At 39.5% G+C, this 26,271-nt stretch overlaps 1 protein-coding gene across 7 annotated transcripts in view; it reads left to right on the top strand.

Moving 5' to 3' along the window:
- Positions 1-26,271, top strand: part of CNTN4 (contactin 4) — a 1,026,598-nt gene that overhangs the window by 977,309 nt on the left and 23,018 nt on the right. For 6 of the 7 annotated variants that reach the window (XM_027522789.1, XM_027522788.1, XM_027522787.1 and 3 more), the window contains 3 exons: positions 14,944-15,119; positions 20,352-20,472; positions 24,616-24,774. In XM_027522789.1, the coding sequence (XP_027378590.1) occupies positions 14,944-15,119; positions 20,352-20,472; positions 24,616-24,774 (456 nt within the window). The remainder of the gene's footprint in view (positions 1-14,943; positions 15,120-20,351; positions 20,473-24,615; positions 24,775-26,271) is intronic. The other variant, XM_027522793.1, reaches the window with a different exon arrangement.

The raw sequence follows: 26,271 nt of genomic DNA on the forward strand, positions 1-26,271 counted from the left end.
TAGTAAAGTCAGAATAAAATATGACTTGGTTCAGTTCAGTTCAGTAATTCAGTCATGTCCGACTCTTTGTGACCCCATGGACTGCAGCACTTCAGGCCTCCCTGTCCATTACCAACTCCTGGAGTTTATACAAGCTCATGCCAATTGAGTAAGCGATGCCATCCAACCAACTCATCCTCTGTCGTCCCCATCTCCTCCAACCTTCAATCTTTCCCAGCATCAGGCTCTTTTCTAAATGAATCAGCTCTTCGCATCAGGTGGCCAAAGTATTGGAGTTTCAATTTCAACAGAAGTACTTCCAATGAACATTAAGGACTGATTTCCTTTAGGATGGACTGGTTGGAACTCCTTGCAGCCGAAGGGACTCTCAAGAGTCTTCTCCAACACCACAGTTCAAAAGCATCAATTCTTCAGTGTTCAGCTTTCTTTCTAGTCTAACTCTCACATCCATACATGACTGCTGGATAAACAATAGCTTTGACTAGATGGACCTTCATTGGCAAAGTAGCATCTCTGCTTTTTAATATGCTGTCTAGTTTGGTCATAACTTTTCTTCCAAGGAGTAAGTGTCTTTTAATTTCATGGCTTCAGCCACCATCTGCAGTGATTTTGGAGCCCCCAAAATAAAGTCTGCCACTGTTTCCCCATCTATTTCCCATGAAGTAATGGGACCAGATGTCATGATCTTTGTTTTCTGAATGTTGACCTTTAAGCCAACTTTCTCACTCTCCTTTTTCACTTTCATCAAGAGGCTCTTTAGTTCTTCTTCACTTTCTGCCATAAGGGTGGTATCATCTGCATATCCGAGGTTATTGATATTTCTCTCAGTAACCATGATTTCAACTTGTGCTTCATCCAGCCAAGCATTTGTCATGATGTACTCTGCATATAAGTTAAATAAGCAGAGTGACAATATTCAGCCTTGACATACCCCTCTTCTTATTTGAAACCAGTCTGTTTTTCCATGTCCATTTCTAACTGTAGCTTCCTGACCTGCATACAGATTACTCAAGAGGCAGGTCAGGTGGCCTGGTATTCCCATGATTTTCAGAATTTGCCACAGTTTATTGTGATCCTCACTGTCAAAGAAAAAGAAATGTGAAAAAGCAAACTGTCTTTCTGAGGAGGCCTTACAAATAGCTGTGAAAATAAGAGAAGCAAAAAGCAAAGGAGAAAAGGAAAGATATACCCATTTGAATGCAGAGTTCCAAAGAATAGCAAGGAGAGATAAGAAACCCTTCCTCAGTGATCAATGCAAAGAAATAGAGGAAAACAATAGAAATACTAGAGAGCTCTTCAAGAAAATTAGAGATACTAGGAGGAACATTTCATGCAAAGATGGGCTCAAAAGGACAGAAATGGTATGGACCTAACAGAAGCATAAGATATTAAGAAGAGGTGGCAAGAATACACAGAAGAACTGTACAAAAAAGATCTTCATGACCCAGCTAATCACAATGGTGTGATCACTCACCTAGAGCCAGATAATCTGGAATGTGAAGTCAAGTGGGCTTTAGGAAGCATCACTACGAACAAAGCTAGTGGAGGCAATGGAATTCCAGTTGAGCTATTTCAAATCCTAAAGATGATGCTGTGAAAGTGCTGAATTCAATATGCCAGCAAGTTTGGAAAACTCAGCAGTGGTCACGGGACTGGAAAAGGTCAGTTTTCATTCCAATCCCAAAGAAAGGCAATGCCAAAGAATGCTCAAACTACCGCACAATTGCACTCATCTCACACGCTAGTAAAGTAAATCTCAAAATTCTCCAAGCCAGGCTTCAGTAGAATGTGAACCGAACTTCCAGATGTTCAAGCTGGATTTAGAAAAGGCAGAGGAATCAGAGATCAAATTGCCAACATCCTCTGGATCATCGAAAAATCCAAGAGAGTTCCAGAAAAACAGCTATTTCTACTTTATTGACTATGCCAAAGCCCTTGACTGTGTGGATCACAATAAACTGTGGAAAATTCTGAAAGAGATGGGAATACCAGACAACCTGACCTGCCTCTTGAGACCTGTATGCAGGTCAGGAAGCAACAGTTAGAACGGAACATGGAACAACAAACTGGTTCCAAATAGGAAAAGGAGTACGTCAAGGCTATATATTGTCACCCTGCTTATTTAACTTATATGCAGAGTACATCATGAGAAACGCTGGGCTGGAAGAAGCACAAGCTGGAATCAAGATTGCCAGGAGAAATATCAATAACCTCAGATATGCAGATGACACCACCCTTATGGCAGAAAGTGAAGAAGAACTAAAGAGCCTCTTGATGAAAGTGAAAAAGGAGAGTGAAAATGTTGGCTTAAAGCTCAACATTCAGAAAACGAAGATCATGGCATCCAGTCCCATCACTTCATGGGAAATAGATGGGGAAACAGTGGAAACAGTGTCAGACTTTATTTTTCTGGGCTCCAAAATCACTGCAGATGGTGATTGCAACTATGAAATTAAAAGACGCTTACTCCTTGGAAAGAAAGTTATGACCAACCTAGATAGCATATTAAAAAGCAGAGACATTACTTTGATGACAAAGGTCCATCTAGTCAAGGCTATGGTTTTTCCAGTAGTCATGTATGGATGTGAGGGTTGCACTAGAAAGAAAGCTGAGTGCCAAAGAATTGATGCTTTTGAACTGTGGTGTTGGAGAGTTCTCTTGAGAGTTCCTTGAACTGCAAGGAGTTCCAACCTGTCCATCCTAAAGGAGATCAGTCCTGCGTGTTCTTTGAAAGGACTGATGTTGAAGCTGAAACTCCAATCTTTTGGCCACCTGATGTGAAGACCTGACTCATTGGAAAAGACCCTGATGCTGGGAAAGATTGAGGGCAGGAGGAGAAGGGGACAACAGAGGATGAGATGATTGGATGGCATCACCAACTCCATGGACATGAGTTTGGGTAAACTCCAGGAGTTGGTGTTGGACAGGGAAGCCTGGCATGTTGTGGTTCATGATCACAGAGGGTCAGACATGACTGAGCGACTGAACTGAACTGACACAGTCAAAGGCTTTGGCATAGTCAATAAAGCAGAAATAGATGTTTTTCTGGAATTCTCTTGCTTTTTTGATGATCCAGCGGATGTTGGCAATTTGATCTCTGATTCCTCTGCCTTTTCTAAATCCATCTTGAACAGCTGGAACTTCACTGTTCACATAGTGTTGAAGCCTGGCTTGGAGAATTTTGAGCATTGTTTTGCTAGCATGTGAGATGAGTGCAAATGTGCAGTACTTTGAGCATTCTTTGGCATTGCCTTTCTTTGGGATTGGAATGAAAACTGACCTTTTCCAGTCCCATGACCACTGCTGAGTTTTCCAAACTTGCTGGCATATTGAGTGCAGCACTTTCACAGCATCATCTTTATGATTTGAAATAGCTCAACTGGAATTCCATCGCCTCCACTAGCTTTATTCGTAGTGATGCTTCCTAAGGCCCACTTGACTTCACATTCCAGGTTTCTGTCTCTAGGTGAGTTATCACACCATGGTGATTATCTGGGTTGTGAAGATCTTCTTTGTACAGTTCTTCTGTGTATTCTTGCCACCTCTTCTTAATATCTTCTGCTTCTGTTAGGTCCATACCATTTCTGTCCTTTATTGAGCCCATCTTTGCATGAAGTGTTCCCCTGGTATCTCTAATTTTCTTAAAGAGATCTCTAGTCTTTCCCATTCTATTGTGTTCCTCTATTTCTTTGCATTGATCACTGAGGAAGGGTTTCTTATCTCTCCTTGCTATTCTTTGGAACTCTGCATTCAAATGGGTATATCTTTCCTTTTCTCCTTTGCTTTTTGCTTCTCTTATTTTTACAGCTATTTGTAAGGCCTCCTCAGACAGCCATTTTGGTTTTTTGCATTTCTTTTTCTTGGGAATGGTCTTGCTCCCTGTCTCCTGTACAATGTCACAAACCTCCGTCCATAGTTCATCAGGCTCTCTGTCTATCAGATCTAGTCCCTTAAATCTATTTCTCACTTCCACTGTATAATCGTTAGGAATTTGATTTAGGTCATACCTGAATGGTCTTTCCCTGCTTTCTTCGATTTAAGTCTGAATTTGGCAATAAGGATTCCATGATCTGAGCCAGTCAGCGCCCAGTCTTGTTTTTGCTGACTGTATAGAGCTTCTCCATCTTTGGCTGCAAAGAATGTAATCAATCTGATTTTGGTGTTGACCATCTGGTGATGTCCATGTGTAGAGTCTTCTCTTGTGTTGTTGGAAGAGGGTGTTTCCTATGACCAGTGCATTCTCTTGGCAAAACTCTATTAGCCTTTGCCCTGCTTCATTCTGTGCTCCAAGTCCAAATTTGCCTGTTACTCCAGGTGTTTCTTGACTTCCTACTTTTGCATTCCAGTCCCTTATCATGACTAGTACATCTTTTTTGGGTGTTAGTTCTAGAAGGTCTTGTAGGCTTCATAGAACCGTTCAGCTTCTTCAGTATTGCTGGTTGGAGCATAGACTTGGTTAATGTGTTATAATTTATGCATCTAATTGTGTTTTTCATACTCTCAAAACTGACCAATATTATCATCTTGGAATATGTGCAGTCAAAAGTTTTTTTAGAAAAATAATTGTTTCTGTAAAATAATACATGTTCTCATTAAGCAATTTGAGCAAAGCAAAAAATAAAATAAGATTTAAACATTAAATTTAGATAAAATTAATAGGAAAAGAAAGTACAGTGATGGCAAAGTGTTCTTCAACGTAAAACAGATATCACTCAGTCGCATCCGACTCTTTGCAACCCCATGGACTTATACAGTCCATGGAATTCTCCAGGCCAGAATACTGGAGTGGGTAGCCTTTCTCTTCTCCAGGGGATCTTCCCAACCTAGGGATCAATCCCAGGTCTCCCACAGTACAGGTGGATTATTTTCCAGCTAAGCCACAAAGGAAGCCTAAGAATACTGGAGTGGGTAGCCTACCCCTTCTCCAGAAGATTTTCCTGACCTAGGAATTGAACCTGCATTGCAGGTGGATTCTTTACCAACTGAGCTATCAGGGAAGCCCTATAAAATAGATAATTTCCTTTAAATAAAATACTCTAAGAGATTACCAAAAACATTAAGTAGTTACAGTTTCCATTTTCATTACATGCTTTAAGTAAATGGTTTTTTTTTTTTTACATTTTTATTGACATATAGTTGATTTACAATGTCATGCCAATCTGCTGTACAGCAAAGTGAATCAGTTATATATATACACTCTTTTCCATTATGATCTATCCCGGGAGACTGAATATAGTTCTCTGTGCTATAAACTAGGAGTTCATTGTTTATCCATTGTAAATGTAATAGTTTACATCCACCAAACCCAAGTTCCCAGTTCATCTCTCTCGCTTCCTTCCTCCACTCGGCAACCACAAGTCTGTTCTCTGTCTATGAGTATAATTCTGTTTTGTAGATAGGTTCACCTCTTCCATTTTTTAGACTCACTATATAAATTATACTGTATGGTATTTTCTTTTTCTGACTTACTTCACTTAGTATAATAGTCCCTAGTTATAAGCATGTTGCTGCAAGTAACATTATTTCATTCTTTTTCATGGCTGAGCAATAATCCATTGTGTATATAGACACACACACACACAGACATACAACACATCTTCTTTATCCATTTATGTCAGTGGACGTTTAGGCTGTTTTCATGTGTTGCCTTTTGTAAATAGTGTTGCTGTAAACATAAAGGTAAGTGTATCTTTTTGAATTACAGTTTTGTCTGGGTATATGTCCCAGAGTAGGATTGCTGCATCATATAGTAGTTCTATTTTTAGTTTTCTGGAGAACCTCCATCTCTTATATCTACATATACATATAGATACTAACATCTATATATACATATAGATACTAACATCTATATATACATATAGATACTAACATCTATATATACATATAGATACTAACATCTATATATGGATATAAGCACTTCTATATATATATATATACACACACACACACACATAGATTGAAATCTTACAAAATAGACAAAATAAGTCATACAGCTAGTAACATTAATAAGATCATACTATAACAGAGACAGAAAGCATAAAAAATTTCAAAACAAAGAAAACAAATCAAAACAATGATTAGCATAACTAGTTGTAATCTGGTCACAATAAACCATCAAGTGCATAGGGGAGCCAGATGGAGAAAAGCCAGATATTTGAAGGACCAAATAGAGAGAAAAAGGTAAATATTTCATCTTTGTTTACAAAGGTACGCTTTATCAATTTGTTGATACGTACTTCCTAATACCTACTTAAGTATATATCAACCCTTACTTACTCATAGGCACTCATGTTGCCTCTTTCAACTCAAATCATTTCAAACATAACTCTCCAGTTTGTTGCAGCTCTATCTAGTCTTTTCTCCCAATTTCATAACAAAAAGACAGAAGCTTAATGCATTTATATAGACCAGTAAAAGATGCTAGGAAGTCTCAATCTAATTTTTTTTTAGAGACCTTAGAAATCATTTAAAATCTCAACCATTCTTCCTGCTTCATCATATTCTGATTCCTTTGAGATGCAAAAAGCTTTGGAAGGAATGTGCACTGATTCACATTCACAACAGTGTAGGAGAGTTCCCTTTTCTTCACACCCTCTCCAGCATTTGTTATTTGTAGACTTTTTAATGATGGCCATTCAAGCTGGTGTGAGGTGGTTCTCACTGTAGTTTTGATTTGCATTTCTTCAGTAATTAGTGATGTTGAGCATCTTTTCATGTGCCTACTGGCCAACTGTATGTCTTCTTTGGAGGAATATCTATTAAGATCTTCTGACCACATTTCAGTTAGGTTGTTTGGTTTTCTGTTGTTGAGCTGTATAAGCTATTTAGCATCATTGCATCAGATGTTTTCTTCCCTTCTGTAGGTTGTCTTTTCTGTGTTTTTGTTTGTTTATTATTATGGTTTCCTTTGCTGTGCAAAAGCCTATAAGTTTTATTAGGTTCCATTTGTTTTGTTTTTAGTTCTGTTGCCTTGGGAGACTGATCTAAGAAAACATTGGTATGATTTATGTCAAAGAGTGTTTTGCCATGCTGTCTTCTAGAAGTTTTATGGTGTCATGTCTTATGTTTAAGTCTTTAAGCCATTTTGAGTTTATTTTTATGCATGTTATGAAGGTATGTTTTAACTTCATTGATTTACGTTCAGCTGTTCAACTTTCCCATCACCACTTGCTGATGACTGTCTTTTTTCCCATTTTATAGGTTTGCCTCCTTTGTCAAAGATTAATTGGTCATAGATATGTGTTTTATTCCTGAGCTCTCTATTGTGCTCCATTGACCTGTATGTCTGTTTTTGTACCAATACCACACTGTTTTGACTTCCGTGGCTTAAGATTGCTTTGGCAATTCTTGGTCTTCTATGGTTCCATATTAATTTTTTCAATTATTTGTTCTAATTCTGTGCAACATGTCATGGGTAATTCCACAGGGATCACATTAAATCTGTAGATTGCTTTGGGTAGCATTGCCATTTTAACTAAATTAATTCATCTGATTGAAGAACATGAGATATCTTTCCACTTAACTGAATCCTCCTCAGTTTCCTTTATAATGTTTTATAGTTCTCACCATATATAGTTCTTTCATCTCCTTGGTCAAGTTTATTTCTCTTAGGCATTTTATTTGTTTTTTGATGTGATTTTAAAAGTACTGTTTTTTACTTTACCTTTCTGATATTTCATTGTTAGTGTGAAAGGAATTATGCATCTAATCATTGACTTAATCATTAACACAGTGGTTAATAATTAAATCTCTCTCTCATGGTTGTTTTGATCTTTAGAATAAAGCACTTAGTTTACTTCTGTCTTCTCTATGTTATAGAAAACATTATAAGGCATAAAGGAATTTTTTTTTACTCTCTGATGGTTAATCATTTGATAAATATATGTATATATTTTCAGCATCGGTCCTCTGGAGTTCTGAATTTATCATTTTCCACGTGGTGAACCAACCACAAGCTGGAAAGTTTTGGGGTATTGTTGGCCCTATTTTATTATTCCTATTTAATTACATCCAAATCCAGACATCAGTTCACATCTTGAGTTCTAATTGCCTTTGAGAGTTCTATGCACAGAACAATGGATGGAGTGACTCTTCAGAACACAAGTCGTAAATATAGGTTCTTCCTGATCTTGATGAATTAAAACCAAAGGAGGGGAGACAGTTTTGTTTTGAAGACATCATCTGCTTATTTGTGTACAGTGTTTGTATTCAAATTTAAATAAATTAATCACATAAAGAGCATCTGAATTCACAACACGGAAAACAGGAGTACTGAACAAGCATACAATTTGAGAAAACCGAGAAACTAATGAGGTTTTGAACCTCTTTAGTTTAATCTCTTGTAGTCCTAGGGAGACCTCTCTGGTGTATGTACGGTGCTTGACTTCCTTTGCATTGATTCTTGCTACTTCAGGGCTCAAATGTGGATCAGTGACAAGTGCTACAGTAATGAATTAGCATCTGTCATCACAGTAGCTGTACCAGCATAATCCTTGATTTAGAGAACTTTGGTCCTTGGTTAACAGGCAACTGAGTTCAGCAATAATAATAATAAAATCTGTCCCAGATCACTGAATGTGCATAAAAGGATGAACATTTCTTTAGGTGAAAAAAAAGATGTCAATTAAAAATGTAACCAGAATTGCAGGTGATTCTAGGCTTTCGGGTAGGTGCCAACTCCAAGACATTTTTGAGGACTTTAGCCTTGACATCTGACTCTGCACTCATCAGTATGATGTGTAAGCTTACAGGTAGAGCCAGCATTTCAGTTATAAACTCATCACTGCTTTTTACCTAAGACAGTAACTTCATTCATCTTGCAGTAAAGCCCTCTGAAATCATCTTCACCCCACTGCCTTCTCTGAATTTCTTCTGTGTTTACATGTCTTCAGCTGACTACACAAAATCAAGAGTGCAAATTGCTGTATTATGCCCTCAGCCTTGTTCCCTGGATCGTTTGTGAATGGATATATTGTGTTTTTAGCTAAAGGAAGGGAGACAGCTTAGCACAACAGATAGTTCCTTAACCATTCTTAGGCATCAGTTTCCCTCATCTGTTAAACAGGAATAATAGATGTATTTGTTAAAAGTAAATGAAACAATCCATGTCAAGCATATAACATGGTATCTAGAATGTGAACAGTTAGTTTTTTAGTTAGTTAGGCTCTGTTAGTTTAGTCTTTTAGTTAGAAGTTAGACTCAGTTTTTGGTTTTTTGTTTTTGTTTATTTGTTTATTTGGGCTTCCCAGATGGCGCTAGTGGTAAAGAATCCACCTGCCAATGCAGGAGATGCAAGAGACGTGGGTTCAATCCCTGGGTCGAGGAGATCCTCTCAGAGGAGGAGATGGCAACCTGCTCCAGTATTCTTGCCTGAAAACTTTGGACGGAGGAGCCAGGTCTCAAAGAGTCAGACAAGAATGAGTTACAAGCACAAGCATTTATTTATTCGGCTGCTTCTGGTCTTAGTCGTGGCACATAGGATCTTTCATAACGGGGCATGGACTCTCTGGTTGTTGTGTGTGGGCTTTAGTGCACACAGGCTTGTGGTTGCCACAGTAGTTGCCTTGTGGCACGTGGGGTCTTAGTTTTTTAACCAGAGATCAAACCTGCGTCCCCTGCATTATAAGGCCAGTTCTTAACCACTGGACTGCCAGGGAAGTCCCTCAGTTTTTATGAAAACGTTTTGCCAGGTCTCTCTTGGTACTAGGACACTGTTATCCATTCAGCACATAACGATTGCTTGGTAGATAGATGCACAAATGAATGAAGGTACATTAAAATGAAAATCTAAATTGCCAAATCAGTGGACAGCCATTTAAAATAGAATAAGGTGACATCATGCCAAATACAAACCGGAGATGCATAAATTTTGTTCAGGAATTATGTGCTCCAATCTTCATTTTATAGATGAATTTTGAAATTAAAAAATGATAAATGACACATTAAGTGAAATGGAGTTATTTTTTTAATTTTCTGCTTAGCATTATCCAAAGGTGACTTTTTTTTAACTCCTTCCATCATTAAAAAAAAATCTCTATCTGTACCTTTTCCTGTGGGTCAGTTAATCAATAGCTGATTTTGATTATGTGACTTGCAAAAGCCTCAGGTTTTGAAATAAACAGCTATCTTTCCCATTATCTCTTAGCTAGTGTGTATGTGTGTGTGTTAGTCTCTCAGTCTTGTCCAACTCTTTGCAACCCCTTGGACTGTAGCCCACCAGGCTCCTCTATCCATGGAATTCTTCCAGGCAAAAAGCTCTTAGCTGGAAGTACCTGTTTTTCACTTCTGATTTCATGCTCACCATGAAATCACCAAGAGCACACCAATCCACTTGTCCTGAGCTTTACCTGTTTTCAGAAAACAGCAAAAGTATATTCCTCCACTAGATTAGAATCCATTTATGGATGCTGGGAAAGATTGAAGGCAGGAGAAGGGGACAACAGAGGATGAGATGGTTGGATGGCATCACTGACTCGATGGACTTGAGTTTGGGCAAGCTCCGGGAGTGGTGATGGACAGGGAAGCCCGGCATGCTGCAGTCCATGGGGCAACACAGAGGTGGACACAACTAGACAACTAAACAGAACCGACTCAGTTCAGATGTACACAGACTCCTTCTTTAATGACCTGAGATGTTTGCTTTCCAAAGTTGGATAAAAGTGTAGAAGGTACACTTTTATACTTTTAAAAGAGGAGATACTCTTTAAAGAGGAGATTTTAGTGAGTGGGTTGTTGGAAAGAGACTCCATTACAAAATTCCCAGCTGAGACTGTCATCTAGGAGGTGTATTCAGTAAATGTTTATGTGCTGCACAGCCTGTGAAACACAGTCCTGTGAATGTGGAAGGGGGTTAGTCATCACTCTTTTACCGTCTCTCTTTGCTTTTGATTTGTCTTCTTTATTGTGGTGTGTTTGGTTGGTTTTAGGGTTCAGTATAGAGAAATTTCAGGTATATGGCTGAATTCATAATTTCACTCTGTAAGCACTTATATGGCCTTTCAATTTAATTCACATTGCTTTTCACCATTTTACTCTCTGACATCAGTTATGAAATCCTATGTCAGTGAGAAAGTAGAGACTATCTATGTGTGAATGTAGTTTTAGGGTTCATAAACTATCTTGGATGAGCAAGTCTGTTTCATTCCTGATTAAAACTATAATGTAAAGGGTGAATTTAAAAACAAATCAGTAGTTTCTCATTTTTAAAAAGTGATATATGAGTAAAGTAAAGTTACACAGAGAAAAATATCACTTATGCTTGGAATCTAAAAAAATGCTACAAATGAACTTATTTACAAAACAGACCAGATGGTCAACACCAAAATCAGATTGATTATATTCTTTGCAGCCAAAGATGGAGAAGCCCTATACAGTCAGCAAAAACAAGACTGGGAGCTGACTATGGCTCAGATCATGAGCTCCTTATTGCCAAATTCAGACTTAAATTGAAGAAAGTGGGGAAAACCAATAGACCATTCAGGTATGACCTAAATAAAATCCCTTATGATTATACAGTGGACGTGAGAAATAGATTTAAGGGACTAGATCCAATAGACAGAGAGCCTGATGAACTATGGACGGAGGTTTGTGACATTGTACAGGAGACAGGGAGCAAGACCATACCCATGAAAAAGAAATGCAAAAAAGTGAAATGGCTGTCTGAAAAGGTTTTACAAATAGCTGTGAAAAGAAGAGAAGCAAAAAACAAAGGAGAAAAGGAAAGATATACCCATTTGAATGCAGAGTTCCAAAGAATAGCAAGGAGAGATAAGAAACCCTTCCTCAGTGATAAATGCAAAGAAATAGAGGAAAACAATAGAGTGGGAAAGACTAGAGATCTCTTTAAGAAAATTAGAGATACCAAGGGAATATTTCATGCAAAGATGGGCATAATAAAGGACAGAAATGGTATGGACCTAACAGAAGCAGAAGATATTAAGAAGAGGTGGCAAGAATACACAGAGGAACCGTACAAAAAAGATCTTCACGACCCAGATAACTCACTTACCTAGAGCCAGACAACCTGGAATGTGAAGTCAAGTGGGCCTTAGGAACAATCACTACGAACAAAGCTAATGGAGGTGATGGAATTCCAGTTGAGCTATTTCAAATTCTAGAAAGATGAGGCTGTGAAAGTACTGCACTCAATATGTCAGCAAATTTGGAAAATTCAGCAGTGGCCACAGGACTGGAAAAGGTCAGTTTTCATTCCAATCCCCAAAAAAGGCAATGCCAAAGAATGTTCAAACTACTGCACAATTGCACTCATCTCACACGCTAGTGAAGTAATGCTCAAAATTCTCCAAGCCAGGCTTCAACAGTATGTGAACCGTGAACTTCCAGATGTTCAAGGTGGTTTTAGAAAAGGCAGAAAAACCAGAGATCAAATTGCCATCATCCACTGGATCATCAAAAAAGCAAGAGAGTTCCAGAAAAATATTTATTTCTGTTTTATTTACTATGCCAAAGCCCTTGACTGTGTGGATCACAAAAATCTGTGGAAAAGTGAAAGAGATGGGAATACCAGACCACCTGACCTGCCTCTTGAGAAATCTGTATGCAGGTCAGGAAGCAACAGTTAGAACGGAACATGGAACAACAGACTGGTTCCAAATAGGAAAAGGAGTATGTCAAGGCTGTATATTGTCACCCTGCTTATTTAACTTGTATGCAGAGTACATCATGAGAAACGCTGGGCTGGAAGAAGCACAAGCTGGAATCAAGATTCCGGGAGAAATATCAATAACCTCAGATATGCAGATGATACCACCCTTATGTCAGAAAGTGAAGAGGAACTAAAGAGCCTCTTGATGAAAGTGAAAAAGGAGAGTGAAAAAGTTGGCTTAAAGCTCAACATTCAGAAAACAAAGATCATGGCATCTGGTCCCATCACTTCATGGGAAATAGATGGGGAAACAGTGGAAACAGTGACAGACTTTATTTTTTGGGGCTCCAAAATCACTACAGATGGTGATTGCAGCCATGAAATTAAAAGATGCTTGCTCCTTGAAAGTAAAGTTATGACCAATCTAGGCAGCATATTAAAAAGCAGAGACATTACTTTGTTGACAAAGGTCCATCTAGTCAAAGCTATGGTGTTTCCAGTAGTTGTGTATGGTTGTGAGAGTTGAACTCTAAAGAAAGCTGAGTGCCGAAGAATTGATTCTTTTGAACTGTGGTGTTGAAGAAGACTTTTGAGAGTCCCTTGGACAGCAAGGAGATCCAACCAGTCCATGCTAAAAGAGATCAGTCCTGGGTTGTCATTGGAAGGACTCATCCTGAAACTGAAACCCCAATACTTTGGCCACCTGATGTGAAGACCTGACTCATTGGAAAAAAACCCCTGATTTTGGGAAAGATTGAGGGCAGGAGGAGAAGGGGACAACAGAGGATGAGATGATTGGATGGCATCACCAACTCAATGGACATGGGTTTGGGTAGACTCCAGGAGTTGGTGTTGACAGGGGGGCCTGGCGTGCTGTGGGTCATGGGGTCGCAAAGAGTCGGACATGATTGAGCCTCTGAACTGAACTGAACAAAACAGAAAGACCTACAAACATAGAAAACAATCGTATCATTACCAAAGGCAGAGGGTGGGGAGGGATGACTTGGGAGTCTGGAAGGAATATATATACACACTGCTGCTGCTGCTGCTGCTGCTGCTGCTGCTAAGTTGCTTCAGTCGTGTCCAACTCTGTGCGACCCCAGAGACGGCAGCCCACCAGGCTCCCCTGTCCCTGGGATTCTCCAGGCAAGAACACTGGAGTGGGTTGCCATTTCCTTCTCCAATGCATGAAAGTGAAAAGTGAAAGTGAAGTCACTCAGTCATGTCCGACCCTCAGTGACCCCATGGACCGCAGCCTTCCAGGCTCCTCCATCCATGGAATTTTCCAGGCCAGAGTACTGGAGTGGAGTGCCATTGCCTTCTCCGATATACACACTACTGTATATAAAATAAACAACAGGGACTTACTGTATAGCACAAGGAACTATAATCTGTATCTTGTAATAGTCTATAGTGGAAAGGAACCTGAGAAAGAATATATATGTATAGCTGAATCACTTTGCTATATATTTGAAACTAACACAACATTGTAAATCAACTGTTCTTCGATAAGAAATAAGCTATATATATATATATATATATACACACACACACACACACACCATTTTGTCCGAGATATTCATTATAGCATTATTTATAATTATAATAAATTTGCTAAAATATTTACTAGTTTCATAATGGTTAAAACAATTAATAGCCTATCATACCGATTATAAAAATTTGTGGATAAAATGTAAGCCCGTATTATATTTAAGTAGATAATAAAGAGAAATATCATATATGTAGCATGTTTGCTATACTGCAAAACAAAACAACTGAAAAGCTATGAGTCCAAAACACAGAATAATTATACTAAAATTAAAATAGGAATTTTATCCGAACACTAAGAAACTATACATAATTTTGTTTTGCTTTGGTTCCTTCTTTCAGCTTCCCTGAATTTTCTGACTTTCCTATACTAAACATGTATCACTTTTATAGTAGAAAAAAGAAAGCTTCCAATTAGCATGGATTTTCCTGCTTCCACTCGGCTTTCTAGTGAAACCAGGGAGATCTGAAAACCTTTTTCAAGAGGCAGTTTCAGAGCAGGCTGCAGAACTAGGCCCCTCTGCAAGTGTCTTAAGAGATGTAACCTCAGTGCTCCCCAGCTGAGTTCAGTTGCTCTGTGAAGGTTCACATTATGAGTGTTTTCATCTTTTCATATTAAAAATGACCTCCTGGCCCGAATGTGAGCTTCCCAGATGACTAAGGCTTGCGGGGCATAGCCTAAGAAAAAATAAAGCCAAACTCCTTAGTATTTCATCCTGCCCTTGAATTCTACATGTTATTGCTACCTATGCTCATAGGCTTTGTTGTTCTGTTTTGTTTTCACTCTCTAGATCCAACAAAGGTAATGGTTCCTCCTTCCAGTATGGATGTCACTGTTGGAGAAAGTATTGTTCTGCCGTGCCAGGTGACACACGATCACTCGCTCAACATCGTGTTCACTTGGTTGTTTAATGGACGCCTGATAGACTTTGACAGAGATGGGGACCACTTTGAAAGAGTTGGAGGGGTAAGTATAAAAATCAGATTATCCACAGTAAATGCGATGTGCAACTAAAGTGAGTCAAACAACTCGTGTAGACTAACTTGAAAGGCAATATAAAGTTATTCTTTGATGATTTTCTTCAAACACCTTGAAAAACTCTTGGTTAATGTCTGCTCTGTTTTGCATAAGTGTGACCCTGTTTATTGAGTCACTTCTTTGCCAGTCCTTTTCTTAACCCTCATAATCCTTAACCTACAGGTTAGCTGTTCGTTTCTGTATATGAATGAGAAAACTCAGGATCATGGGAGATACATGGCTTGCCTTGGCCTCATTGCTACTAAACTGCAGGTCTCAGCTTTAAACTGCAAATCCCAAATTCTCTGCCCACTGGTGAACCATATGCCATGGAACTGAATTAATAAAATAGCTCGAGGACAGTTTACTCGTATTCTTTTAGACTGCTGACTAAACTCCCTTTGGCTCTTGTAGAATACTCATCATTGTGAGGTTAGGGCTTTCTTTCTTGAATCTGAAAGTCTGATCAGATTGTTTATTATCTCCAAATAATTTGAATTCTAATGACTGAAATTTCCAAAGGCCTTAATTATTTCCCATAAAAAAAAATAGTACCATTGAACTCACACCAAGAAAACATTAAATTTGGAAACAATTTGAATCTATGACAATCATTTTCAAGAATAGTTTTTCTACCATAACATAGCCCTACTTTCCTATTACTAAGGTAGATTCCAGGGGGAAGGACTACATTGGGAGATTGGGATTGACATATACACACTACTATATATAAAATATAACTACTATATATAAAACACTACTGTATATAAAATAGATAACGAATAAGGACCTACTATATAGAACAGGGAATTCTACTCACTACTCTCTGATGGCTTATATGGGAAAAAAATCTAAAAAAGAGTAGACATATGCATGCATAGCTGATTCACTTTGCTGCAAGTAAACACAACCTTGTAACTCAACTCTACGCCAGTCAGAATTTAAAAAAGATTCATTCCAGCTGCCATTATCATGGAGGGGACTAATCAAAGACAACAGAATACATGAGGCTGAATGGAGAACACGCCCTCCCTCCATGCTCCCAGAGGAATCTAATTTGCCCATCGCATCTTATCCCCATCTCTTATATTGAGAATAAATGGACTAAAGCTTATAAATTATACCTATGATATGTTGACCCTCAACATCTTCTGAAATATGGTGCTATTCCTGTTATTTACATTCTTTCTGCCTTTCCCAAACAATACACCTGTACTGAATTACCAAACACCCCAAATAATTTCTGTAACTATTTTCTCAAGTCTCCCAAGGATTGTGTATGACTGGTACCATTTTAAATGCATGAGAGAGGTTATTTCATTCCCTCAATGGATGACTTGAGTCTACTGATTGTCCCTGGGAACTCTGGTTGAGAAAAGCTGGTTAAAATTGCCATTATTAACCATTCTGGACCACTTCAATATAGTTCAGCCTAATAACCTTGACCAAATAAAGAATGATATTAGCTATTTCACAACATCATTGAAGACACTAAATACCTTCAGGTTTAGAAACCTAAATAGCACAGTGCCTACCACCAAAAACAGTATGTGAGGAATTTTAATGATTGTATTCACTGAAGGAAGAGTAATATTAGTCCTAATAACATGAGAGTATACATTGAGAAAACCTCCACAGATTAAACAGAATATTTATTTTCATAGTAAAACCAATGTTTTGGGCAGGAGAGATAATAAAAATATTCTCTCAGCATGGCACAGTCAACAACCAATCAGACCAGCTGCCTGGGCTATCAAAATATAAATTCTGCCAATAAGACAGACGTGAACCTTATGCTGAACCACAGAAAGGTGGGCTGAAGCACAGGTAGAGACACCCCTGGACACGGATGACCACCTTTTGTAACGACCTCTGTCCATGGAATCACTCTCAATAGCCCTTTGTATGGCAAGTGTTTGTCTCTTTGTGATACCAGTACTTAAAGTGCCAATCAGTCATTGCTAAAGAATTAAGTGCGAGGTTTGGGACATCACTGCAAATTGTGAGAGCTAAGTGTGTTAGCCACCAGGATCATTAACATCTGTGGAGTTAGTGCTGGACAACAAAGAGGTAAGGAAGCAATTCTGAAGTTAAGCCCATTTTGCAGTTTCTACTTGCCAGGTCAGTACTATGAAGATGACATTTGGTAGAGCTAACCTACTGCAGTTTTAATTATTATTACTTATTATTATTATTTAATTATTATTTATTTTATTTTATTATTTCACTGTCCTCTGGTCACCTCCAATGGTTCTGTCAGGAGCAGAGCAGACCACAGCATCGTTTAGTTCTTTATGGTAGGAATGTGAATGTAGATCTCAGTAGTGTGGTCTGAATGACTTCGAAGGGAAAGAGAAAGTTATTGCGGTCTCTTTCTGTGAGCCTCTTACCTCAATCCCGACTTTATATTTCTTTTCTTTGTTTCACTTTTACTTTAAAATCATGCATAGGGAAAGTATACTCCAAACAACACAGTCACAAAATTCTGTTAATGGATACCTGTGCTTGGAAATCTCCAGGCTACCACTAGCTTCTTTGAGCTTCCAGCCCTTGGTGAATAAAACAAATTTTTGGGATAGTGTAGCTATTTATTTTAAACCACCAAGACTTTGTACCTTCACAACACACACTCCCTTATGAGGCATATTTTTTGTTTAAGTCTATGCTCAAAATCCTAGGATGTGAAATTTCTTAGGTAAAGAAGTATTAATAGCCATGGTGATGATGATACCTTATACTTGCAAAATGTCTAATCATTTATCAAGCATTTTCATATGCATCAGCTCTTTAATCCTCAGAAACTCTGTGAAATATGGTAGCAATTATCCCTATTTTACTAGCAATTATAAGACTTTATGAGTAAATAGGATCTAAATGAGGATCCAAGTGTTATAAATTAAAAAAAAAAAAAGATTTCAGGTTTAAAAAGAAAAGCACAACTCTTCTTGAATTAGATTTAATATTTTTGACATAATTTTTTCCCAGAGAATACTGACCATGGCCACCCCAATACTAGTTTAAATTTATCCCTGCTTTACAGTTTTCAGGATTTCACATACACACACAATCTCATTTGCTTCTCACAAGCTAGTGTCATAGGCAATGAATGCTTCTTTCATAGGTTAATAAACTAAGGCCCAGAGACACACAGCAAGGATCAGCCCCAGACAGCTAAGTTTCAAAGCTTCAGCTCTCTCTTGACAATATGATTTTGCACTTCTTCTAACCCTATTTGTAACTATTGGCAGGTCTATGTCTTTCATTGCCCTGACTAAATATATAATATGTTGTACTGAAATCAAGGATGAAACCAAGTACACACTAATTTAGAATGAGATCCTTCCAGATGACAGCATAGCATTCCAGAAAAGGATAGGGATTGCAGCCTGACCATGTGAGCTTGCAGCCTGACCATGTGAGCTCACAGCCTGACCATGTGAGCTCACAGCCTGGCTCTGCCGCTGACCAGCTAAGTGACTCCAGGCAAGACGTCTAGCCTTTCTGTGCTTGAGTTTCCTCATCTGTATAGTAGGGATAACAAAAGTGCCTACCTCACAGGACACGTCAGTACCCAGTATAATACATGCCTGCCAGATATTAAATACCACCAAGTATTATCCAATGTTATTGTCATCTGAAAGAATAACAATAGGGCCAAAATAACCTATGTTACCTTGCCACCCTTTAAGATTTAGAAATAAGCATAGCTTCCTGACTCAACCCTCGGGTGTTCTCCTGCTCAAGCAGCCATTCTCCGAACTTTTGATTAACAGAGCTATGAAACTCTAAGGTGTAGCTGTGTTTTTCAGTTTAATTGCCAGCTTTGTGACGGCCTGTAGCGGCATCTTCTCACATTTACCAAAAGTACTGTGCTGGTAAATGATGTATAAATATTTCCAGGGCACCTAGATATCCATACTGGGCTGTAATGAGTCCTATTCATCTGCTGATCAAACACACATTTGGCATTGGAAAGCAAATTAGCCCCGTTCTACACTAGGGGATGCAAGATTTCCTTGGAGAGTCTGCTCCTCATAATTCTTTAATTCAAACTGAGGAGCAGTCAGAATGCTGGCTGTAAGACAGTTGTGCAGTAAAATACAGGTGCCTGCGAGCATGGACCTTCCCCCACCTTTACATATAAAGAGCTCCCAAGCACTGCAGTGCCATCAAAAGCTGTAGGTTGAGGGCATATCTAAAGAAACTCAAGGGACTAAATCAGCAGCCACTTTATGTACATTTCAGTGCTTCCAAGGGAGCTCTCCTCAGTGTTGTGCAGCAGCCTGGATGGGAGGGGACTTTAGGGGCAAATGCATGCTAAATCACTTCAGTCATGTCTGACTCTGTGGGCCTGTGGACTGTAGCCCATCAGTCTCCTCTGTCCATGAGATTCTCCAGGCCAGAATACTGGAGTGGGTTGTCATCCCTCCTGCAGGGGAACTTCCCGAACCAGGGATTGAACCCAAGTCTCTTATGTCTCCTGCATTACCAGGCAGGTTCTTTACCACTAGTGCCCCCTGGGGGAGAATGGATATATGTATATGTATATGTATATGTATATGTATATGTATATGTATATGTGGCCTGCTGCTGCTGCTGCTGCTGCTAAGTCACTTCAGTCGTGTCCGACTCTGTGCGACCCCATAGACGGCAGCCCACCAGGCTCCTCCGTCCATGGGATTTTCCAGACAAGAGTACTGGAGTGAGTTGTCATTGCCTTCATATGTGGCCTGGCGTGCTGCAATTCATGGGGTCGCAGAGTCCGACACGACTGAGCGACTGAACTGAACTGAACTGAACTGATGACAATCTCTTTGCTGTTCTTCTGAAACTATAACAGCATTGTTAATGGGCTATACTCTAGTATAAAATAAAAACATTTTAAAATAAATAAATGCATTTGAAAAAATAATCAGTTTAAGTGCTTCCAACATGGGTGACAAACTCGTCCAGAGACGCAGAGGCCAGACACCTGAGGTCTTATCCGAGGTGTGTCCTGAGGACGTTGCTGTTATTACCTAACAGGCAGGCTCATGCATTTTTAATAGGCCATGGCTTGCATCGCTAATGTTTTCATCAGCCAGTGTAAAATAAATCTATTAGTCACAGTGTCCTTCATGTGATAATGATATTTAGAGCTCATTAAAAAGTAATTGTAGCCACTTTCCCCTACTTTATCAGCAGGATTCAGCTGGTGATTTGATGATCCGAAACATCCAGCTGAAGCATGCTGGGAAATACGTCTGCATGGTCCAAACAAGTGTCGACAGGCTGTCTGCCGCTGCTGACCTGATCGTGAGAGGTATGGGAATTGGGGGTTTCATTCTTAAAATACTTTTGTGATATCTACTCCTGTGCAGAGCTCTAAAAGCCTCAGTGGTTTAGAATTACCAGCAAAGAGTCAATAGAAGGAAAACATTGTTAAGGTGTTAAGAGTCTACAAAAGTTTTGTGTACATCTGTTTCTCTCATAGGGGATCAGAAAGTGCAGAGTAAATCCACTTACTCTCTACTGAAAAGAACTCCTCTGAAGGCCTCAAGTGCCATGATTTACAGTGTTGGAGTTGATAGGACCTTCAGGAAAAACTGAGATTAAGAAAAGCAAATGGCTTAAAAAAGGATCACACTGTTTCTTTTGCTATTCGTCTAGGCTGAACCAAATCGGTATCTTAGGTCACTGATCTAAGAGTGGCTTAAGTAAAATCGTCACCAGTTTTCCCCAGGTTTTCCCCCCTTAAGTGATTAGTTCTCTCCAGTTTCTACAATATGGCTTTGGAAGGAAATACTTCCTGACTGCCTAGGTTGTAGTAAATCAGCAGGGAGTTGATATCAGGAACTGACATTCGTGAGATTGTCTTGCATATGACAGACAAGACCTAACTTCAGCCTCATGGCTGTGAGTGACTTGGCTGACTGATTCTTACCAAACCAATGTGTAAAGGAACAGTACGTGAACTTTAAGAAATATTTTTAAATTAAAATTTGGTCTTTGTGAACCAGTGTATCTATCTATCTATCTATCTGTATATATATCAGAATCAAACTGATGCTTGCTCAGGGGTTTGATCAAGTTAAATGCAAAGCCAAATCAGAACATCAAAATAATTTCTTAGCCAGTGTCTCCTTCACAAATACAGTAAGTCCCCTACATACAAATGAGTTTAGTTCTGAGAGCATGTTTAAGTCCAATTTGTTCATTAAGTCCAACCAAGTTAACTTAGATACCCAACTAACACAGTCGGCTATCTAGTACTGTACAGCAACAGGTTTATAATACTTTTCACATAAAACAAAAATGCAAAAAATAAAGAAAAGATCTTTAATCTTACAGTACATACCTTGAGAAGTACTGTAGTGCAGTACAGTAGTTGGCATGTAGGGGCTGCAGCGAGTGAAGAGGCAAGAGGAGTTATTGATTGGAGCAGGGAGAAGAGGTGGGAAGTGGTGGAGCTGAAGGATAGTCAGCGATAGGAGGGGAAGGGCATAACGTCGTTCATGCCTGACGTTGATGGAACATATATCTGCCTCTTTGAAAGTTTGCAACGTGAAGGTTCATGTGTAGGGAACTTACAATACAGTGAGTGATTTGATGATCCGAAACATGCAGCGCAACACTAATACAAGTGTTTAGGAATCTGGCCAGCAGAATGTTAAGTGTAAGAAAACAAAAATCCAGGTGATACCAGACTTGGAGGCAGGGTAAATCTGAGTGCACAGAGAACAAGATGTTATTGGAAGCAATAGAAAGTGTGGCTGCATCCTCTGCACGTAGCATTGGCGGGGGTGGGAGAGGTGTGGGAGTCAGCAATTCAAACTGATATCAAGAGAGGTTAAAGAAAGATATCTTTTCCATCAGATCTACTCTGATTCTCCTTTAAATTGCCTTAAAAACCTTTCTGTAATGGTACAGATAAGGGCCAGATAAGAGAGAAAGCTTCCAACCTGGGTAGAGCTACCCAGAAAATAACCTAGGGGACCGTGTTTATTTCCATTTTAAAATACACCAGAGCTGGTCTGCTCTTCCCTTGGGGGCGAAGGAATTCTGTGGCTGAAAATGTATCCTCTATTTAATTAGGATAATGTTCAGATCAGCAGTTTAAGCACCAATAAATTAGAATCATAAAAATGTAAATCAGTAATAGTTGAATTTCTTAAGTGATATTGTATACTTCATTTCACAGAAAATAACATTAAACACCAAGAGGAATCTGCAAATGCTGTCTAAAAGAAAATCTAGCATAATCAGTGAATAAGGCCAATAAATTAATATGCCATTTTAAACCATAATCTTCGGTTTTATCTCCTCCTGCCTCTGCCCTTGGCAGCTTTTCTGCACTTTGCAGAGGAGAGGCAGATATGCATTTTGTTGACCTGTCAGGGATTTTTGTATTTGAAACTAAAAGCTTGAAGCCTTGCATTTGGCTTCTTTGTTTCTCTGTTATCTACTTTATTTAATCTAAAGCACACGGACAGCAGCTAGAAAGGCCAGTCTTCCCTGAGAAAGATGCAGGAATGCCAGGCATAACACCTGCATCCCCTCTGCTATTTCCTTGACACAAAGTCATGTGAGCCCCAGCCCATGTAAACACTCTGCTTAGAGGATAAACATATGCTCATGTTGTCATTTTGAAAGAGAGACCCAACTTCCCCAAAACAAATGGGTAAAAACATTCTGTGAGGTGTGAACGTATCTACCCTTGGGTGGGGCGGGTAGCAGGAACATAACAAGCAGCAAACCCCACTGTGAAAGTACATCTTATCTCCAGCAGCCAAATTCAGGCCACCTCCTTCCTGTGCTCCTTCTGCTTGCCAACAGTGGGCTCAGCTCTTCCCCGTCCATTGAATTCATTGAAGGATTTGGAGAGGAATGCTTTTCTCCTTTGTGGTACTTTGATTCTAAAGGCCATGGAAGGAACATCTGTTTTTATGATATTTAGCAAAACTAATACAATTATGTAAAGTTTAAAAATAAAAAAAAAAAAAAAAAAAGGATGGGAACGCTGGGATAAGAAAGCTGGTGAGAAAAAAGAAAATTATATCATTATCTTCTGGACTTTCTGTGGTTAATAAGAATCCTGAAGACCAGAGGTTATGCCAGCTCTATCTAGGTGGCATTAGACTGGCGTGCCGAAATGTCACTATGGAAAATTAATCAGTGCCAGCGTGCAGACTTGCAGACCTTTCATTCAGGAGTAGGAGGGAGAAGATAAATTTAGTCTCACCTGTGGGTCTATAAAAAAAGGCTTTTTAAAAAAGGAAAGAGAAATTTAGGACATCACTGAAAGCGTGCAGAAGTGAATCCCAGAACAAAGTGCTACTTGTAGAAACTGCCATTAACTTTTCAGCACTCTGTGAAAGGTCTCTTTCTTCCCTGCCCCTGTGCCGTGGCCCCGGAGTATTTTGGCAGAACATCTGACCGCTCTCCTGGGCATCAGCACATCCCTCTGCCCCCTAGGAAGATCTCCTTACTCCTATCTAGCACACAGGAACTTTGTGGCTCTGTCTCCCTCCCTTGCATTCGACGTCTCTGCCGAGCTGTTCACTCATTAGAAATGCCTTTAACTGCCTTCTAAGAGCTTTTCATATTGGAATCTAGGACAGCTTTGGGTCTTTGCTCCGGCTCTGTGTTATTTTGTGATTGCCTGCCAACCACTTTCCAGCTTTCTGTTTCTTCATGTTTTTCAAGCCTTCATTTAAAACTGATTTCCTCCCATTTTGGTGGTCTAAGCACAGTGCTCTGTGCACTTCCAGAGCAGAAGTAGAAAAATACAGGTGTGACTTACAGAAACTGCAGGTGTGGGTCCTCAGGCTCCAACTTGATTTTGAAATTTCTCCGAAGAAGCCACAGACTTCTGTTTCTTGAACATGAGCCACTTTTCACAGCAGTTCCCTCGCACATGACTGTGTTTTGGCATTTGATGTGGACATCCCAGTGCAGCTGGACTATGCAGAAAAACTCTGTGACCCCAAAGTTCTAAAGTCATTTTTTCTCACACCATCAGGGGTAGAAATGACCACTTTCAGAAGACTCAAATCTTCATTTATCACCACTGTAGCCCCAGATAACAGTGTCCAGTTCATAGTAGGAACCTGTAAATATATGATGGGTGGATTAATGAACTTGGTTCCTCGTAGTACCCCAATATTCTCCTTTGGCATCTGGAAAAAAATATTCTATTGTAATTGTTGGGTACCTATTAGTTTTTCCTATTCTGTAGTGAACCCCTGGAGGGAGGAGGCCACACCATGTTTCACTCATCTATGTAGTTTCAGAACCTAGAAGGAAGATAGGCACCTCACGGGTATTCAAAAAGGAATTGTCAAGTGTTGAACTTGGGGCTGGATGAATCAAGAGTTGAATAGAGTGTTGACCATTCAACCGAATGGTCACTTGCTTGGACATTTGAACACACTGCTACACTTCTGAGGGTCTTGCTCTTTCTCAGGTCCTCCAGGCCCCCCAGAGGCCGTGACTATAGATGAAATTACAGACACCACGGCTCAGCTCTCCTGGAGGCCCGGGCCTGACAACCACAGCCCCATCACCATGTATGTCATTCAAGCCAGGACTCCATTCTCCGTGGGCTGGCAAGCGGTCAACACAGGTACTATATTGAACCTCTGATTCCGGTGTCTCATCGGGGCTTTGGCAACTCGGCAGAATGGACACAGCTGTGAAGCAGAGGCTGAGGGGCCTCTTGTTTCTCGTTCAGACACATCGCTACAGATGAGACTTTCAGGCAGCGTTTCCCAGACCTCAGCCCACCATACTATCATTTATTTAATATTTTTCTTTCTATTGATTCAAATTTGCTGGTTCTTTAATTCGTTCTAAGCCACAGTATCTAAAATGATGTTAGGTTTTGGCGGTGGTGGTGGTTTAGTTGGTAAGTCGTGTCCGACTCTTGCAACCTCATGGACTGTAGCCTGCCAAGCTCCTCTGTCCATGGGATTCTCCAGGTGAGAATACTGGAGTGGGTTGCCATTTCCTTCTCCAGAGGATCTTCCTGACCTGGGAATCGAACCCTGGTCTCCTGCATTACAAGCAGATTCTTTCCCAACTGAGCTATGAGGGAAGCCAACAAGGTCTTGTGTTGGTTTTATTTTTTAAACGTATTTGGAAATACATTTGTTATAAAAATAAATGCGTCATCTGTCTGTGCATTACCTGAAATTGTCTGTGCGCCTCTAGTGGTGCACTTTGAAAAGCAGCGGGTTCGTTACTCTATAGTCACAGCCTGTCAGGTTTGTACCCAGCTTTCAAGAAACCTGTATCTAAGGACTGCATGGAGACTCTTGACTTGCTGTCATTTTTTTAGATGGATACATTTGAGTATGAAGAGGCATGAGGTTTTGTTAAAGCATACGTGAGTAGGCCTACCACTTCTGCTCCTGTCTACACCTCTCAATTGACTCAGTTTGTTATTTTATTTAGGTTTTGTTTGAGGAAAAAAACAAACAGTTATTATAAGCACGTTGCACACTCCTCTGGTTTTTCCGTTTGAGCATATCTGACCTCAGAAATGGGTTTCTGTGTTTCCAGCTGACACTGACTTTCTCCTGGGTCACGGGAGTGTTTCAGGAAGAAAGGAAAGGAAATCTGGAAATTAAGGATATACGACTTCTAATCCTGAGCAGATTTCTATACATCTTTATTTTCCTCTTCTGTTAAATGGGCAAAATAAGAACAGTTATGACCCTATACAGAAGTGATTGTGAAACTTAAAAAAAAGTAAATCACTGCATAAATATGATGAAGGAAAGGAGGGGGATGAAGATATTGATATTCACAACAATGATAAGGATAGTATACAAAAGAAAACAGCTACAACTAGAATTGGTTGAGCACTTATAAGTGCTTTTCTTGGGTGTTCTCAAATGCGCTGTGAATAGATGTTATTAGTTTTATTTCACAGTGAGAAAACCAAGGCGTGGAAAGGTTAAGCAACTTTCCTAAGGTTCTTTGGCTGCTAAGAGTGAATTCAGGATTAGAATCCAGGTTGTCTGACTGCAGAGCCCATACTTTTCACCTTTGGAGGGAAGGATTGTATACATGTGGTCCCAAGGAGGCTGGAAGTCACTGAAGTCTGGTCACTGGGGCC

The sequence above is a fragment of the Bos indicus x Bos taurus genome, chromosome 22 (assembly GCF_003369695.1).
Source record: "Bos indicus x Bos taurus breed Angus x Brahman F1 hybrid chromosome 22, Bos_hybrid_MaternalHap_v2.0, whole genome shotgun sequence".
In the NCBI taxonomy this organism is placed as follows: Eukaryota; Metazoa; Chordata; class Mammalia; order Artiodactyla; family Bovidae; genus Bos; species Bos indicus x Bos taurus.